Source organism: Trachemys scripta, chromosome 14 (genome assembly GCF_013100865.1).
Source record: "Trachemys scripta elegans isolate TJP31775 chromosome 14, CAS_Tse_1.0, whole genome shotgun sequence".
In the NCBI taxonomy this organism is placed as follows: domain Eukaryota; kingdom Metazoa; phylum Chordata; order Testudines; family Emydidae; genus Trachemys; species Trachemys scripta.
In genome coordinates, this window is record NC_048311.1 from 19,914,863 (window position 1) to 19,935,340 (window position 20,478).

The following is a 20,478-nucleotide window of genomic DNA, read 5'->3' on the forward strand; positions in this document are numbered from 1 at the left end:
CAGTTCTCCTCAAAACTCTGCTGAAGATGCAAGGATTGAACAGGTAATGGAGACTGAACTTCTCTCTCAGTCCTAGAAGTAGCACCTCTGCTTTAGGGCTGAAATACAGAGGTTGCTCCTGCAGCTTTACATCTGTTCTTATGTTACTCTGTATGATCTTAAATTTAAAAAGCTGCTTTGCTGAAGCGTCTTGTCTCTATAAACACTGGTTGGAATCAACACCTGGACTGATCCCAAGAGCTGACTGGCAGAAAGCAGGAATGAGCAGACTTTACTTACTCATCTCCTTCTGGGCAGATTCCTGTGGTCTCATCGTATTTGGTACAGTAAATGTCAGGGCTGTAGTTAAAGGTGCCATCCCGACGGCGGATAGATCTGCGACGACGCTGGTTGACAAAGTGCCAATGGAAGCAAGTATAGGGCCGGTGCTGAGTGCATTTGTGCTGCACAAAAAGGGGGCACTGCTCAGTGCGGAATTCCTTCAGGTAACTGTAGGCAGAAATCAAGGAGAAGGAGATTAGAACAAGGAGACTGGTCAGAGCCCAAGTCAACTCACTCTGCAGAGCCCATGCCAAACTACACAGCATCCATCACAGGGATGCATGCTGTGTTTCCCACACCCTCCCCCATTTTAATTCTCAATAACAGACTGGAAGCTGCTGGTTTTCTGTAGCAGGGAGACATTAGTTTCCAGGCCGCTCAACTCAAACTTGGAATTCAAACATCAGCGCTAAAAGCAGCCGCAATCAACACAGAATTTCCTATCATATTTTTAAATACCATTTAAAAGAGGGCTGTCTGAACGCTTAGTGAGCTAGTTAAATATTTAGTAAGCAAGCAGTATTTTTAGATACAGATCTATCTAATTCCATGCCTAACTCTGAAAGGTGTGAGTGGGAAGAGATTTTTCTTCCCTTAAAGAGATACAGTCAGGTTAAAAATCACATTAAATAAAAACACCGTAAAGACAGGTTTAATGCCTCAGATTATTACAGCTGAAAGAATTTTTAAAAACAGATATATTTTTCTCCATTTGTCCTGACTGGTTACTTTTTGCTTTTCCTAAAGCTTGGACAGTGAAAATAAAACTAGTCAGTTTCACTATCTGGGTCTTTTGCATTAAGGACTCAATCCTGGTAGCTGCTGAGCACTAGGGTTGCCAGTCCTCCAGGATTACTCTGCAGTCTCCAGGAATTAAAGATTAATCTTTAACTAAAGATTATGTCATGTGATGAAACCTCCAGGAATACGTCCAACCAAAATTGCTAACTCTACCGAGCAGCCTCACTTTGAAGTCTAATGGAGTTGAAGGCACTCAGCATCACACATGACTGCTCCACACTTAGCAGGATCAAACCCTTGCTAAGAAAATGTTGCAGTATTTGGACTGTAAAAAACCCAGATGATATTTAAATTATTTTTTTGAAAACAGTATAAACATTATTTTTTACAGGAGTTTTAAGGGCTATTTTGTTGGATTTTTCTTCCTTTTAAGACCTACATATTTTTAAGGCCAAAACAACCTAACAGTGTCCCTTTAAAATCTCAACGGGGTAGGGATCTGTAAACTGGATCTGGAACTGAGCCTCTGTTGGTGACAGCAACAACTGAATCTCAAAAACAGGCAGCAGAGGATTAAAAAATGGTTTACTTTGACACAGTGATCTGACTGGGATCTGGATACAGGTTATTTCAAAATACCACATTAGTCGAAACTCAGTAGCTGTGCTAAATTTATTAGGAACATAAGAATTGCCCTATTGGGTCAGGCTCAAGAGACATCTATCCCAATATCCTGTCTCTGACAGTGGCCAGCACCACATGCTTCACAGGAAAGTGTCTACATTAGGTCTCATTCAGGTATCTAACAATTACTGATTGTGCGGTTTAGTCACATATACACTATAAGGCAGGAAAATAAAAGTATTGAACTTTGTCAAGGGCTCACTCCCCTCTTACATTATTATTGTCTTTTTAATGTTGATTTTAAATAAACAGAAATGCACCACATGCTTGAAGATGAAGAAAATAATGTCAAGCTGTGTCTGTACAAGGAGAAGCGTGTGTTTTTAAAATCATTAAAATATGGTGGCTAACACATTTCAAAAATAGCCTTTTCCACAACAAGGATGAGGCCTCAGAAATGCATAACATATTCCAAGCCTTTTCATTTTCAGAAGCCAGAATCTTGCTGGCAAGGAGTTTTCTACAGGATAATTTTGCAACTGAGGCTAGGTCTACACTACCTGCCTGAATCGGCGGGTAGAAATCGATCTCTCGGGGATCGAATTATCGCGTCTCGTCGGGACGCGACAATCGATCCCCGAATCGACGCGCTTACTCCACCAGCGGAGGTAGGAGTAAGCGCCGTCGACGGGGAGCCGCGGAGGTCGATTTTGCTGCCGTCCTCACAGTGGGGTAAGTCGGCTCCGATACGTCAAATTCAGCTACGCTATTCGCGTAGCTGAATTTGCGTATCTTAAATCAACCCCCCCTCCCCGTAGTGAAGACCTGCCCTGAGAAAGGTGAAAGACTTTCCCAACCATTCACTTCCAAATCTTTTGGCCCTATACACATTTAAGACCTGATTTTCAGAGGTGCTGAGCACCCACATATTCCATTGCCTTCTATTAGAGTTGTGGGTGCTCAATATTTCTGAAAATTGGGTTCTAGGGCTTTCTATCATGTCCAAAACCATTTTTATACACCCTTGCAAGCTAGTGTGGCTGTAACACTGAACAGAGTTATAAGTATAGACCCCATATAGTTATAAAGCAAGTCAAAAGCATTTTCAGAAACCGTGCTATGGACTACGGTTGTTTTGTTTTTAAAAAGGTCTGCTCCTCTGAGAAGAGATCCATGCCTCAACCAGGTTCGTGACAACTGTGTTGAAAAACAATTGCCTAGAAAGGCTGCGCCATGCTTGAAAGGTTTTCTAACACAGCTATTCCTAGCACAATTTCACGCCATCGTAGGAACAAGCACTCTTTGTAAAGGGCTGACCATTATCAAACATGTAAGTTTTAGCTTATCAAGCCCAGTTGCTGTACCATGCTAATGAGCCTTAGGGAAAAATGACTGTCCACTGATGCCTGCTCATCTGGGTTGGGAAAACCAATTATGCTAGTTATGAGAATTTGAGAAGTAACATGATCACTTAAATGCCAATACCTAGAATGCTTTTCACAGTAATACATAGCAGCATATAGCCCTTTTCATCCACAGATCTCCAAGTGCTTCACAATGGTGAAATAATATTATCCTCAATTTAAAGATTAGGAAACTGCAGCAGAGAGGCTAGGTAATATGTCCAATATCAGACTACAAGCCTGTGACAGTCAGCAATAGGGTTGCCAACCTTCTAACAGCAGAAAAACAAACAGCCTTGCCCTGCCCCTGAGTCCCTGTCCCCGCTCACTCCATCCCCCCACCCCCCCGTCACTTGCTCTCCCCCACCCTCACTCGCTCATTTTCACCGGGTTGGGGCAGAGGGTTGGGGTACAGTAGGAGTGAGGGCTCTGGCTGGGGGTGTGGGCTCTGGGGTGGGGCCAAGGATGACGGGTTTGGGGTACAGGAGAGGGCTCCGGGCTTGGGCCGAGGGGTTTGGAGTGCAGGAGGGGGCTCAGGACTGGGGCAGGGGGTTAGGGCTCAGGAGGGAGTTTGGGTGTGGGAAGGGGCTCAGGGCTGGGGCAGGGGGTGGGGGTGCAAGATCCGGGAGGGATCTCAGGGGACAGGTTCCAGGCAGCTCCTGGGAAGCAAAATCACGTCCCTCTGGCTCCTAGACAGAAGGACCACCACGGGGGTGCCGGGCACTGTCCCTGCCCTTAGGTGCCGCCCCTGCAGCTCCCATTGGCCGTGGTTCCTGGCCAATGGGAGCTGCAGAGCCAGCGCTTGGGACGGGGCAGCGTGCTGAGCCCCTGTGGCCGTCCCTATACCTAGGAGCTGGAGGGACATGCTGGCCACTTCCGGGAGCCCGCGGAGTCAGGTACGGAGCCTGCCAGCCCCATGGCAACTGGACTTTTAACAGCCCGGTCAGCAGTGCTGACCGGAGTCACCAGGGTCCCTTTTCGATCGGGTGTTCCTGAGGTGACCTTTCTGAAAAGTGCTGAACCCTCTCAACTTCCACTGAAATTAATGAGAGTTGAGGGAGCTGAGCACCTTGCAGTACTGGGCCCCAGGACCCCTGCCTTCTAGATGTAAGCTTGCTTGTGTATGAGCACTGATATTATTTTAAGATAAAGAATGGAACAGATGGAGAGGAGAGGAATTTAAACAGCTTTAGCTTAGCAGGGAAGTTTAAAAATGCATATGCTGACTAGGAGTTCAGTCTCTGGAGTGTAGGTTGTTTCTGAACCACAGTTCAAAATTAATTGCATTTTATGATTGGCTAAGTTCCCTGGAGATGCATTTATTATAATGTAAATGAGAGATAATTACATAAGTAAATGGTTCACAAGAAAAGTGTTTAACACCTAACTGACTTCATCGGAAACTCATTCTTTAATGCTGTCTATTAAATAAATGATCTCTCACTTTCAAAGCAAGCCTTGAAAACATGTACCATTGAGCTCCATACCAAATGCGTATAAACACTTCCGCAGTACAGCTCAACAGAGCTAAATAACGGCTGTCAGAATAACTCAGAAATTCCAAGATTTTCAATCACTGGTTTTGGTGCAAATTCAAAGGCTATTTTTTTTTTTTCAGACCAGTGGAACATTAAAAATCACTTTCTCCACAATGAAAGGTAAATTCTTCCTACAGCCATGCACTGTCTTGATCCAGGAAACAAGATCTGGTTTCACTGGGAAAATATGAAAAACAGGCCATTCAACCAGCCCAGATGGAAACATCCACTTTGTTTTGAGGTGCTTGGAAAGACATTCTGAATTGCAGGTATTCTAGCATGTTCTTGGGCTGCAGAAGAGATGCACATGACCACACTAGCCATGATGGAATAGCTCACAAAGCAGTCATTAGAGCACTCTTTGTCTCTGTTGAGATTTTTTGCAGAGAGAAAACAGTGTCAAAACAAGCCCTCATGTTATCAGAATGGTCTCTAGACAATTTCTCAGCAGAGGTGAGATAAGGAATCTCTGGAATGACCCCTAAATTTAAGAAATTTAAGAACAGTTGGTCAAACTAGTGGTTATTTAGTACAGGGTCAACCAAATGATGCTCCCAGGCAGGAAGAGGAAATATAGTAATGATACTTTGCATTTCTCATCTCCGATCCAATGACCTCAAGAAACTTTACAAAAACCCTTTGTTGTAGGGAAGCATTATTAGCCCCATTTTACATATAAACTATCCCTATATTTATGAAACAAACAAATAAACAAATAAGACATGTGTCTATCCATTTTGCTTGCATTATCTGTGGTGTCCCTTTCTGACACCTTCTGTATGTCTTTTTAGATTGTAAGCTCTTCAGGAAACAGACTGTGTTATTCTCTGTGTTTGGAAAGCATGCAGTATGCTTTTTGGGGTTTACACAATCAAAATAAATAAAACGGTAACAATGCTAACTGAGTCAAAAGGACTGCTGAGTGGGGTGTTACTGTTTACCATTCCTACGAAACACATAAAGCCACTCTTCATTTTAAACAAGCAGAAGAACAAGTAAGAGAACAATATAGATCAAGACACGGGGTCAAATTGAACCTGTTGCTGAACCAGTTGAAAGCAATATTTCAGGCTAATATAATTAGGGATGGTCTAGATAAAACTTAGAGAATTTTTCACTTGACCAGAGCTCAAAGAGCCGGGACACGAGTGCAGGGGACTGGAGTAGATGATCTCTCGAGGTCCCTTCCAGTCCTATGATTTTATGAATTTGGCCAGACAGTGTAAATTAAGCCAGATTATGTTTAAAACGAACTTGGAAACCATGTTCTAGCTTAGTTTTCTGTGTAGGCTAGAACATGCTTTCTAAACTCAGTTTAAATACTTTTTTCGTTCAGTTTCCAGAGGCAAATCAAGTCATGTTTATACCGAGCAAGTGTAACGGTGACGACCCGTCGGGGGATGGGATCGAACCTGGGGCCTCTGGAGCTTAGTGCATGAGCCTCTACCACATGAGCTAAAAACCAACTGGCTGTTACCTAACGTTGTATAGCAGACTTATTCTCTCTCTCTCTCTTCTCTCTAAGTGGTCTCTCAGTGCCACTAGATGGGTCACAACACCACACCCAGGAGATTTGTGGGTTACACTAGCACTAACCAGTTTTGTCTACAAGATCAATCACATCCGGGGATGTAGTCACTGCACATTTCATTATAAAATAAACAAAAAGCAAGATTTTTTAGTCACCCAGAATTTAAGGTGATAAAGTATTTGCATAGAAAGAAAATGTATCCATGTGTAAATGTATTTTTGAATTGTGCTAAACCTGCTTCGAGGCACAATTCAGACATAATTCAGTACTACCCACATTGCCAGGCTGATGTGTTTTAACCGTGTCAGGGGCTACTGGTCCCTTAACACAAATTGTTTTGTAGAACTTTAAGAACAGTTGAGCAATCATGGTTCATGGTCTAATACAGAGGAGGGGTTAGATACTTCCCCAGCTTTAAAGAGTCCTGTGGCACCTTTAAGACTAACAGATGTATTGGAGCATAAGCTTTCGTGGGTGAATACCCACTTCATCAGATGCAGGAAATTCACCCACGAAAGCTTGTGCTCCAATACATCTGTTAGTCTTAAAGGTGCCACAGGACTCTCTGTTGCTTTTTACAGATCCAGACTAACATGGCTACCCCTCTGATACTTCCCCAGCTTTGTAGTCCAATCTCAGACTGTTTGGATTAATAGATTTAGAAGTACTCAGATCTATCACTTTACTCCAGGCCTGTCTCCTTCTGTCCCAACTAAAATCTCAGCCTCTCTCTCTCTCTGGCATCCCCTAGTGGATGTCTAGTCATTAGCTCAAACTCAACATGACTAAAACAGAGCTCTTAATCTTTCCCTCAAACTCTTTCCCCTGTCTCTTTTCTTCTATCACCCTGGACAACACCACCATCCTGCCCATCACTCAGGCCTTTAACCGCGTCTCATCTGCTGCTTGAGTTCCTTACATCTAGGATAGGCCTAAATCTTGCCAGCTCAAAGAAATAGCCTTTCCTATACATCCACACAGCTAAAACCCTCATCTAGGCTCAAATCATAACATGTCTCGATTACTAGACCATCTTTTTCTCTGGCCTTGACAAATACAATCTAGCCCTGCTCATATCCATTCAGAATGCTACTAACTAACATAACATTACACCTTCAATCCCAGTCAACAATATGGCCTGAAAGGACTGAATCAATCGGGCAGCAGCATATCTGTTTACCCTGTACCTGCACAACTCAAAAAGATATACACTTTCTGCATTTACAAAAATGAATGCTAACCTTAAACATAAAAAATTGCAGGCTTCATGGCTTTTCCCAACACATGCAATTTTTTCCTCTCCACTTAGACAATATATTTTTGAGAGAATTTTGACATGTGTATTTCAAGGACATAATTAAGTTTATGAGACTACACATGTAAGGAAATTTATTCATGTGCTTAAGTATTTGCAGGACTGGGCCAAAAGCATTTGAGTGGGCAGAGCGTGGAAGGAGGGAACCCAGAAGAATCTTGAGTTGTGGAGACAGGAAAAGGCCCTTAAAAGGCTAGAATTCCACATCTGAAACATCAGGCCAAAGCAGTCTTAATCTGGAGACCAGCAAATTCAGGCATCAAAGATTAATGGACATTTTTGAAAATTTAGGCCTTAGCCTTTGTTTCTCAGTTTCCCCCATCTGTGAATGGCGTTACTTTCCTAGCTCATAAGATTGTTGTGAGGCTCGATGTTTGTAAAGCATGCTGAGTTCCTCAGATGAAAGCCACTATAGACATGTGAAGTATTCTCAGGGTGGACAAACAGACCCTACTGATAGGCCAAAGCTACATGGTGACATTATGAAACAGGGCTGATGGTGGAGGTAATTCAGGTACCTAGATCATCCAACAGCAAAGGGATCTTCCAGGGGAGGGAATAACAAGACTTACATCCACTCAAAGCCTTTGCTTTTAGAAAGGTGGCCATCACTGATCCTCCATTGCCCTTCGAAGGAAGTTTACATAGAAATTTAACATCAGTGTCAGAAAAGCGATGATGTTCCAGACCCCCAAGTGGTTTGCTGGGTGGCATTATGGTAAAGGCAATCCAACAGGAATGGGCTGAATCTTTTATTTTATTGTACTTTACGAGATCTTACTTCCCTTTGGTATGGTCCCCCTGGTCACTAGAAAGCCACATGTGCTGAATTTCTGAATATTTACAAGATTTAAGGGTTTTTTATCGTTTTTTTGTTTTTATATCCCCAATGTTTTCTGCACAATATAAGCTTTCATTTGAAACAAGATTACATTTCTAGTCTTTCTGGTTGTAATGTGGGCTTCAAAATGTAACCAGAAAGTGTTATTGTGTCAGAGAAGGGTGAGATGTTCCCCCATTCCTCTCAACATAGCATTAAGTCTAACGCCCAATTATGACAAATTTAAATATCAATGTTAACTATTTTGTTACTGATGTTCTTATCAGAAACATCCAGTGGGGCTGGGTACTCCATTCATTTGACAGTACTTTCCACAGGAAGAAGGCTAAAAGAAAAACTGACTTTGGCTATGTCTACACTTAAACTGCTACTGCAGCTGTACCACTGTAGCACTTCAGTGTAAACACACATTACAGCAATGGGAGGGGTTCTCCCGTCGCTGTAGTTAATCCACCTCCCGAAAGATGGGAGCTAGGTTGATGGAAGAATTCGTTCATTGACCAAGAGCTGTCTACACCAGGGGATAGGTTGGCTTAACTACATTGCTCAGGGGTGTGGATTTAACACTCCTCTGAGTGACATAGCTGGGTTGACCTACCTTTTTAGCTTAAACCTGGCCTTTGTTTTGTTTAGCACAAACTTGGCCTTTGCTTCCTCCTAAGGAGGGACTTTCACCTGCCACTGCAGGGTAACCTTGTGTCCCAGTTTACAGGAAAAGACTTGATTATGTTTACGGTGCCCTGATTGATTATACTGAAACCTGGGCTTTGTCCCACTTTCATTATAATCTGCTGACTGGCCAAGCTCTTTCTGCCCTTTGGCTGTGTGCCTCCGCACTATACAATACTCCTCTCCCTACCTTACAGTATTACAGGATCCAGCTGTCTTAGTGCCATGCACTGCCTGCCAAATGCTACAGTATATCATGTATTCACGGGGTGTAACAAATGAGGCATGCCAAAGCCTGGTGGAGTGATCTCAAAGCAGGGAAGTGGGCTGGTAGCGCATCAAGGCAGGTGATCCCTAAATTCCTCATTAAAGGCCTGATCCAAAGCCCTTTGACATCAACAGAAAGACTCCCACTAACTTCAGTGGGCTTTGGAGCAGGCCCTGAAGAAGGGAGAGTGTGCCAAATGTCTCTGTATTGGGACAAGGGAATCAGGAAGACTGACATGAGAAGAGTTGGAGGAATCTGGAAGTCAAAGGAGACAAGCAAACAACCTTTCCAAACTCTTCTCCTTCCCACACCATAAAAAACACAAGCCCTACCTTCCTTTCATGCACCCCCAACCCTCACTTTCCAAATCCTTTCAGTAAGCCCCCCAGCCCCAAAAGTTCTCCTCTAGTCTAAGTCCTCCTATACGCCTCCTAATCAAAATTCTTTCAGCACCTGCAGAGACACTAGGGAACAGAACCCTAAAGAACAGAGGCTGAGTCTTCTGCAATATTGTGATACCAGAGAGAAAGCCAGGCCATTAGATAATTATTTGACTAATCCTTGCTAAGACACTGTCTACAAAAATTAGGGCAAGAATGAGATCTACAGTGTTGTCAGTTACAGAGCGCCTCAGCTACACAGGGTTTTTTGCACCAGTGTGGTTATACTGGGGAAAACCTCTAGTGTAGACTAGCATGACAAGTGCAGCATAAAAAGTGACTTGCACTGATGCAATTTACCTTACTTTGAAACCAAGTGTTTTATAGTGCAAACTGGTATTAAAATAGAGGCTACAGGGCCAACAGAGCTGAAAGCCAAATGACAATAAGTTTTTGGCAAAAATCTTGCTAGCTTTCATCATGATTTGAAGGAAAGGCCTGTGCAGATTTTGCCAGTATTCTCCCTCAATTTCTACTGCTCACAGACACAGCATCACTGTTTTCTTTCTCATATTCCTCTGAGGCCTCACTGCAACAGGCATGTTAGTTCTTAATTGGTGCAAAAGTGTTGGCAGGGAGACATTACACACAACAATCTTGCTGAAACAGTTACAGTCTTGCAAGAAAATCTATTTTTGGACTCCCCCAAATCTGAATATAGTGGTACTTTCCCATACAACCAACCAGAGTTAGCCAGCCAGACTTTTCCATTTTGCACCAGACCAGGAACTGCCTTTGAATTCTCCCTCTTCCACACATCTGCCTTACACAAAATACAAATGTCTCCTTTCTCACTGAAGTATATAAGCATTATCCAATTTTCTTCCCCATAGGGGAAGATAGGGGCAGTTTTTAAACCCTTGAAAAGATTATACAGCATTTAAACTAAAAGACAATGAAATGGATCATGTTATGAAAACAAGAGGCAAACTGTGAATGCAGGATGGGAGGGGGAAGAAGTATGAGAAAAGAGAGTCTATTGAGCTTGCATCTGTCAAGATGACAGCCTTTATATGCCTCAGTATCTTCTTTATCACCTAAATAAATTGAACCACCAACTGAAAAGAGGTCACACTGCAAACAGTGCTATGTGATTTCAGAGCTGTTATATTTCCCCTCCTAATATGCTGTATGTCTTAACGATTTAAAAAATGACCTTCATAAATCTTTTTTTTTTTTTTTTAAATGTAGCATATTGTATGTCAGTGCAGAGAATGCTTAACAGTCTCCCCACCAAATCCAACCATAGTTCATCGCTGGAGGCACGGGGTAGGAAAGTTTGAGAACCACTGGTCTATACTGAAAAAGAAAAAAAAAAACCAAAACCCTAAAAAAATGTGCCAACACCGTTACAGGAAGACAGCCACATGCCAACAAAAGCCATTGGCAAGGACAAAACACTGTTAGCTTCCATTGTTACTAGCCAAGTTCTGACCATATTTTGTGGGGGCACAAATCATGTTCACAGCTAAGCATCCTACCAAGCTTTATATTGATGGGCAAAAAAGATGTGGTTTTCAATCATGCTATGCTAACTCAATTGAAAACCACACTTATTTTTCCCATAAACACAGGCCTGGCTGGCTAAACTTGGGTTAAAGTTGCACTGAAGTCAGGGCTTATAGGGTACCAACGGAAAAAGATTCGTGTTCACAGTGTACACCTTCTATAGGCCTGGCCTTCATACAAAGTTGCACTGGTTTAACTACACAATTTTAAACCAACTTAGTTAAAATTGGTGCAACTTTGTGTGTGGGCATTCTAAAATTTATTTAAATCTGACATATTGGTTAAGCTTGAAAGTTACATGGCCAAGCATCAATAATTTTTATACAGAACTAAGAGTGTTTTCGCAAGGGTTTGCCCTGTTTTAACTATACCAGTTTAACTAAACCAGTGCATGTATTAGCCCACAGCTGCAATGTTATATTTCGGAACAGAAGTGTCTTTAAAAGCAGTTGTGCACAAGCCAAAACCCCACATGTAGTCTGCCTTTAGGTTTCTTTGGGTTTAACTTATTTTGCCCAATCTAGACATGTCTGAATACATATTAATTAACATGATTCTAAGTACAACTTGGCACCTAATTTAGGCAGGGCACATAATGTTTTTAAATGAGTTAGTTGATTGTGGCCAACCCTAGCTAACATGTTTTTAAACATGACTTGACCTATCTATAACAAAAGCAAAGTTATGCTTAAAATAACATTAGTTACCATGTTTTCAAATATGACTTATTTTCCCAATCTAGAGGAACTTGTTGTTTGCTTGCTGGTTGGCCCTCACTTTAGACTGCAGAACATTTCGTTGAAAAAGCTTTCCAAATGTCACCTGATGCTTTGGGTCCCTTTTGAGCCTATGAACTGGACAGTAAGGCCTGGTTTACACTAGAAAATTAGGTCAGCTTACTCCTCTCGCCGAGCTGGAGTACCGGCGTCAACGGCGAGCACTTCCAGGATCGATCCCAGAAGATCGAATGCTTACCGCTGGACCCGGAGGTAAGTGTAGACCTACCTTCAGAGGTGTAAGAGACGTAGCTATGCCAATGTAAATTTTCAGTATAGACCAGCTCTTGGTGAAAACCAGGCCAATACTAAAGACATCGCCTCTAGTTGAGGTCTGAATGGCACCTGTTCATTTCAATGATGGGTAAACTCTGAAACTTAATCATGAACATTTTATCTATCTAGAGCAGGAGTCAGCAACGTTTGGCACGTGGCTCGCCAGGGTAAGCACCCTGGCGGGCCGGGCCACTTTATTTACCTGCTGACGCGGCAGGTTCGGCCGATCGCGGCCCCCACTGGCCGCGGTTCACCGTCCCGGGCCAATGGGGTCGGCGGGAAGCCGTGGCCAGCACATCCCTCGCCCACGCCGCTTCTTGCCGCCCCCATTGGCCCGGGACGGCGAACCGCGGCGAGTGGGGGCCGCGATCGGCCGAACCTGCCACGTCAGCAGGTAAATAAAGTGGCCCGGCCCGCCAGGGTGCTTACCCTGGCGAGCCACGTGCCAAATGTTGCCGACCCCTGATCTAGAGTTTATCCCTTGCTTATCATCATGATATCTGAACACCAGTTTATATGTCAACATCATTAACTATTTTACTACTGATTATTTAGCAGAAATATCCAGCTATCATGCTTCTCTAGTGTGGTTATTAAAGGTATGTTTACACTGGACTATTTTTTACCGCAAGTTAATTGGATGCAGACTACAGATGTTTGTTCTTTCCCTAAATATTTGTAGGAGGGGAGGGATAGCTCAGTGGTTTGAGCATCGGCCTGCTAAACCCAGGATCGTGAGTTCAATTCTTGAGGGGGCCACTTAGGGATCTGGGGCAAAATTGGTCCTGCTAGTGAAGGCAGGGGGCTGGACTCAATGACCTTTCAGGGTCCCTTTCAGCTCTATGAGATAGGTATATCTCCATTTATTATTATCAAATATGTGGGGAGTGCCTACAGGCCTTTATAAACATATTACTGGTTAACTTCAGGTACTTAGTCAATTTGCTTAAGGCAAAAAGGTCTAGTAAAGACCAGATGAAAAAGACCATATAGGTCTGTGTTGTGCAAATCATGATCTCTGGTTCCAATATATCTTTCTACACAGCAATTCTCCCACTGTTGGTCTAGCACCAACATACCTGGCATAGGCTAGGCACAAGCGTGTTAATCACTATGTCACTTCTTCTGCTTTCCAGAAGTTCCAAAGCTCAGCATCCTATATGTGGGAATTTACAGAGAACACCTCCAATAAATATTGTTTTCGGATACTCATAACTGAGTTGTGGCAAAGCACAGACTGGTATTCAGCTACAAACTATTTTACAGGCATTTACAGTAAGTAGACAAACCTTTCTCAGGGTACATCTACACTACCGGGGGGAGTCGATTTAAGATACGCAAATTCAGCTACGTGAATAGCGTAGCTGAATTCGACGTATTGCAGCCGACTTACCCCGTTGTGAGGACGGCGGCAAAATCGACTTCTGGGGCTTTTTGTCAGCGGCGCTTACTACCACCTCCGCTGGTGGAGTTAGAGCGCCGATTCGGGGATCGATTGTCGCCTCCCGACGGGATGCGATAAATCGATCCCCGAGAGGTCAATTTCTACCCGCCGATTCAGGCGGGTGGTATAGACCTAGCCTCACTCTCTAATTTACCAACAAATTCTTAAGAAATACAAGACCAATAATCATCCCTATGATGAACAGACAAAGAATCTTCAAGATTATTTTGGCCAGTGATTCAGAGACTCTCTCCCAAACAAGATAGATAGATAGATAGACTTGTAAATTGTTTGCAGACCTATACTCAACTGAACCAGAAAAGGAGGACAAAAACTCCACAAGAAATGATTGATTTACAATGCTCCAATTCTGTCTAACCCAAGTTTTGTGAATGAAATGTATTAATTTGTTTCTTTGCCTGCTGAATGTCAGTTTTGTAGTAGCTTCTTTGGATGGGTATACAGTTGTGAACAGATCTTTTCTACTGTGAATTTCAATCAAAACACTGTGATTACCTATCAGATATGAACCTGCATTTTGTATCACACGTAGCCAACACAAAGGTAAAGCCAGACATCAATAAGCTGGTTTTAGAGAAGCAGTGCCAGTCTTTCAATTGATATTCCTTTCCCTGCAACCCACAAATCATACTTTGTGTTTTTATAAAGCACAGTGGACACTTTCAGCACTCGATAACAAAAGTGTGCATTTCAGATTAAAATTGTATATAAATGTTTATGCAAATTAGGTGTGGCCCTCACGATCACTGAAAGTTGCCAGGGTGGTATCTTATGCTGCAAAGATTGTGTACCACTGCTCTAGAGTGTTCATCCATGGTTTATTTCACTGTTGTGATGGTAATCCAAGTGTTCTTACCGATATCTCACAGTCCTTTGAATGTTGCAAGAAAAGTCAGCTCTCTGAGTGTATGGATATGGATTGATGGACAGCCTTCTTTAGTATGTAATATAGCTGGATCAAAAAGAAAAAGACCCAACCAGTAAAATAATCTTGACTTCATAATTAATTCAGATTCTTTTGTAATTAATCATCAGGTACTATCTTGGGAATCTATTCTCCCTTCTGTATGTGTGTAATATCTATTGACCTTAATGGGAGTTATGGGCACAAAAGGACTGAAAAATAAACCCATTAATTATAATCTTAATAAACCAGTGAGCTGTACAAAATGTTGTTAGTAGTTTTGCTCATCACGATACCAAGGGCTGGCCCTAGATTTTTGCAGGGATCTAGGAAGCTCCTTCCTGACACTTGTGTAGGTTCCCATCCTCCAGGTACTGGTAAAAAGCGCATTCTATTCAATGTTTTTTGATGGTCTGTGACTTTTTTCAAAAAGGTTAAAACTAGGCCACTTTGCTGTTGCTCAGCAAACCAATACTTTTACCTGCACCATTGTGGTCCAGATTTTAAGATTTCTTCTTTTTAAAAAACAAATTAAGACTAGAGCTCTGATTGTTGCAAAAATTAGAAATGTGAACCAAGTACAAATTTGTTAATCTCTAAGGTGCCACAAGTACTCCTGTTCTTTTTTCTAAGTACAAGTGAGGCAGTGATGTCTGCAAAAGCCAGAAGACAGCTTGAAACCACAGCTCTAAGAAAAGTGTAAATTGCTCCTTTTCATTTCAAGGGGATGTTAACTCTGACTGTGATACTTTAAATGTCAACAGTGTTAACTATTTTAGTACTGTTCAAAGTACACAAAGAAAGTTTGAGAAAGTACCAGACTGTAGCAACCTCCCCACCTCTACTGATACCTGAAAACAAAAGCAAGTTCCTAAGAAGGGAACAGGGCAAGGCAGTTAGGAAATTCCATATCTTCCATAGCCTGCTAGCACAGGATAGGAATCCGACATTAATTGAGATTGGGACTAGAGGATGGAGTTCTAGTTGATTGGATCTGTGCATGTGAAGCAGGAGCAGGACTGCACGGAGCATTTTGTGAATACCTGCACCTGAAGCACTACAGATTGGGGTGCCAATGGTTTCAATGTGACTTGGATGACAGTATGTCCTTTTATATACAACTGTGCATTAGAAAATTAATTTAAAGAAATTATTTGAAAATTATTACTCCAATTGGCAAGAACTCCTTTAAAAATCTGCCCTGTGGCTTTCTATAACTTTGCATACATATTCCAGGTAGTTTCTTTGAAAAATTTTAATTTATGAAGCTACTATTACATACCCACATAAAATTGCTTTTGGGAAGCTATTCTTGAAAAGATTTTGTATTGCCTAGGATTAAAAACTGGTCAGGTTAAGTCATAGTTCTATAAAGAGAAACATTCTGACTGAGAAGTTAGTTGATGCCATACTTAGAACGAAGAGCAGACTGAAGATTTATCAAGTTTTCTAAAATGCTGGGGGGAAAACGTTTGCTGGAGAGATACACACACAATTCAGAATGAGCATAACTTTATAATAAAAGTTGGCCTTCACTCTACAAGGGGTATATAAGAAGAGTAAATACTAGAGCTGGTCAGAAAAACTTTGATAGAACCATTTTCATCTCAATACACATTTTCATCTCAATACACAGTTCTGTTGAAACTGAAAAGCTTCTTGAAATCAAGCCTATTTTGCTGGAATTTAATTTTGGAAGAAAACCGAAAACAAACGTCCTGGCAATGTCAAAACGTCCTGTTTTGACATTTTTAAAATGAAACTTTTTTTTTTTGGAGTGTCAAAACAACTTTTTGTTTCTAATTTTTACTTTTGCATTATGTAATAGAAAAGTTTTAAAAAAAAGGAAATAGAACTGAAACACAATATTTTAATTTTGTCAAAACAAAATGTTTTGATCAACCCAAAACAATTATTATTTCCCCCAGAATTTTCCTTCGTGGAGAATTTAAAAAAATTCAGTTTTCATTCCTATTCGGGATGAAGCCAAATGTAAAAATCTTGAAATCCTTCCTGAAATGGAACTTCTGTCATCTGCACAGCACTAGTTCATATCCTACACAACAGTCACCATGATGTGAACTCTCTGACAATTTTCAGATGTTGACATGACTTCCAAAAGGACAAAATTGATCAGTCAATCTTCTGAAAACTATAGTCTTCCAAACAAAGGCCCCAATCACATATTGTGATTAAAGACAATGGAGCTGCATACAAGTACAACATAAATCAATGAAGCTCAGCAAGACACAGAAGTTCCCCTGCATCAGGGGTTCACAAACTTGGTTCGCGGCTTTTTCAGGGTAAGCCCCTGGCAGGCCGCGAGACGCTTTGTTTACCTGACTGTCCGCAGGTACAGCCGCTCGCAGCTTCCAGTGGCCGTGGTCCACCGTTCCTGGCCAAAGCGGTGGCGCCGCTTCCTGCAGCTCCCATTGGCCGGGAACTGCGAACCGCAGACACTGGGAGCTGCAAGCGGCCGCACCTGCAGACGCTCAGGTAAACAAAGCATCTCGCGGCTTACCCTGATCAAGCCACAAACCAAGTTTGGGAACCCCTGCCCTGCATGGAGCCCTACTGACTTCAATCCCAATGCAGGATCAAGAAGGCCTAAAACATTAAACATCCTCCCACCCCAAAACCAAACAAACCCAAACCATCTAATTATATTTAAAGTCTGTGAGTATATGGTCAAGAGACTACTGGTTTCCAGCTTGTCTCTGTAACCATTTTCTATAGTAAACATACATTGTGAATGCTGCATTTCTTGCAACTGCTCCAGTACTTCACATTTTCACCTCTCTGTTACCGTTCACATGTCCTAATAACAATACATGATGGAATTGCTTTCAAGGAGGTTCAGTCAGCCAATAAACCAGCCTGTACTTGCCCAATAATGTAAACAGACATTTACAGACAACACAATACAGCAGAGTGTGGTGGTTCCTTGTTTTAAATTTTATAACGATAGGCATTTTGGTTTCTTCCAGGTATCTCAAGAGTTATTAGTGAGCTGCAAGTTGTCTTTAAAATGTACCTGTCTCTTTTTAAATATGGCCTAATTCTGCTGTGACACAAGCGTAAATCCAGGGTAAATGTATTGATTTAAAGGGAGTAACCAGTGTAACAGAGCTGAATTAGGCCAATCATTTATTATTTTTAGAGATCTGTTTGTTTGAAGAGTATAAAAGGTAACTTTTGAAAAAAATAAAATTAAACAATTTTAAACAAACTGCTTGTAAGTAAAAAACATTTCTGGTCATACTGAAAGGATGACTTAAAAAATCTAGACCCACTTATAGGATAACAATAAAGGGTGTGAAGTCTACTGTAGGTAATAACTTCACTGAAATCTAATGCACTGCTGATTTTTAATCATATTTCCAGAAACAGACAGTTTATGCATATAAAGTCTGAACTATTTATACAGCATGTTCACCTTGTCATCTCTGCCCAATGATAAGAGTCGTGGTCTTAAATCTTAAGGGCTCAGGCACCGCAAACACTTCAGACTTTTTTTCAAAAACTTATTTCAATGGTATGCTTGTAAAAAAATGAAAATGTGATTATTTATGAGTAAGAATTTAAACATAAGATTGTTTGCCAAACTGTTCAAAGGAATTCCAAACCCACATAAAAATAGTGGGATCAGATTTCTTATTATGATATAATATTTATATAGCAGTAGCACCCATTGGGAACCCATTGTGCTAGACACTGTGCAAATACATGGAAAAGCACGTAGCTTGTCTTGACTCCAAAGTTAACTAGAGTTATAACTCAATATTGCACCTAACTCAACTCCCATTCACATACAAAACTCCTTAACTCAAGTGCAGTGATGCTTTTAACGTAAGTTTACTAGGAACTGGGCCAGGAGGCGGGTATAAGATAAAGCTTGTGTGTGTACAAGGCATCAACTTCTCACACAACCACTATGCACAGTGGATGCAGGCTAGCACTACTTGAGTGGTGCTAGTTATCCAGTGCCTTCCCCCAATTCTCTTGTGAGCCCAAGAAGGGCAGACTAGTTCTCCCACAATATACACTGCAAAACAATTCACAGTGCAGTCTGCTTACTTAGTGCTAAGAAACATGGGATATGCTCCCAGAAATCTTAGTGTCACTCACAAGTGAGTGCCGACCCAGTATAGACAGAGCAGCTTGTCCATGGCACAAAATAACACAGCGGTGTTATTTTACAATGTTGCACTTGATCAAGAACATAAGAATGGCCATACAGGGTCAGACCAAAGGTCCATCTAGCCCAGTATCCTGTCTACCAACAGTGGCCAATGCCAGGTGCCCCAGAGGGAGTGAACCCAACAAGCAATGATCAAGTGATCTCTCTCCTGCCATCCATCACCACCCTCTGACAAACAGAGGCTAGGGACACCCTTCCTTACCTATGCTGGCTAATAGCCATTAATGGATTTAACTGGATAAATTCATGGAGGTTCTCTTTTAAACGCTGTTATAGTCCTAGCCTTCATAACCTCCTCAGGCAAGGAGTTCCACAAGTTGACTGTGTGCTCTGTGAAGAACTTCCTTTTATTTGTTTTAAACCTGCTGCCCATTAATTTCATTTGGTGGCCCCTAGTTCTTGTATTATGGGAACAAGTAAATAACTTTTCCTTATTTACTTTCTCTACATCACTCATGATTTTATATACTTCTATCATATCCCCCCTTAGTCTCCTCTTTTCCAAGCTGAAAAGTCCTAGCCTCTTTAATCTCTCCTAGTATGGGACCCATTCCAAACCCCTAATCATTTTAGTTGCCCTCCTCTGAACCTTTTCTAATGCCAGTACAGTAACGCCTCACTTAACATTGTAGTTATGTTCCTGAAAAATGCAACTTTAAGTGAAACGATGTTAAGTGAATCCAATTTCCCCATAATAATTAATGTAAATAGGAGGGGTTAGGTTCCAGGGCAGCATTCCCTACTCTGCAAGCACCAGGGGCAGGGGTTCAACCCTCAGCCCACTCACTCCACTCCCTTCCCCCAAGCCCCCACCCTTGACCCGCCTCTTCTCCCCCCCCCCACCTCCTCCCCCTTTACTTCACAGGCTGCGTCCTGGCTCCTCTCCTCTCTAAACGCCGCAAGCCGCGTTCAGGAGGCAGGGGAGGGAGGGGGTGCCTGCGTGCTGAGTCCTCGCTCCTCCCTCCTGGCTCCAAAACGCCGCAAGCCAGCTGATTGCCGATGGCGGGAGGCAGGGGAGGGAGGGGGGAGGTGCTCCGCGTCCTCACTCCTCCTGCTGGAGCAATCAGCTGGCTTGCGGTGTTTAGGAGGGAGGGGGAGGAGCGAGGACTCGGCACGCAGGCTCCCCCTCCCTCCTGCCCAGGGCAATCAGCTGGCTTGCGGCGTTTGGGAGGCAGGGGAGGGAGGGGGAGCCTGCGCGCTGAGTCCTCGCTTCTCCCCCCTCCCTCCAAAACGTTGCAAGCCAGCTGATTGCCACGGGCAGGAGGAGGGGGGAGAAGGGGGAAGATGCTGATCCGTGGGGTCTGCCGACGGGCAGGAGGCGCTGGCGGGGGGGGGAGGCGTAGGGAGGCTACCAGCTGTGGAGAAAGCAGGCAGCCAAACAACGTAAGAGTAGAGCATTGCACAACTTTAAATGAGTATGTTCCCTAATTGATCAGCAACGAAACAACATTAAGCGGGACAACTTAAAGTGAGGAGTTACTGTATATCTTTTTTGAGATGAGGAGACCACATCTTATGCAGTATTCAAGATGTGGGCGTACCATGGATTTATATAAGAGCAATAAGATACTCTCCGTCTTATTTTCCATCCCCTTTTTAATGATTCCTAAGGCTAACTTGAAAGGAGTAACTCAAGTGTAGATAATGTGCGCTAAT

General features: G+C 42.5%; 1 protein-coding gene across 3 annotated transcripts in view; it reads right to left on the reverse strand.

Moving 5' to 3' along the window:
* UNK (unk zinc finger) overlaps positions 1 to 20,478 on the reverse strand; it is a 61,202-nt gene that overhangs the window by 36,541 nt on the left and 4,183 nt on the right. For all 3 annotated transcript variants that reach the window (XM_034789755.1, XM_034789754.1, XM_034789753.1), the window contains exon 2: positions 280 to 489. In XM_034789755.1, the coding sequence (XP_034645646.1) occupies positions 280 to 489 (210 nt within the window). The remainder of the gene's footprint in view (positions 1 to 279; positions 490 to 20,478) is intronic.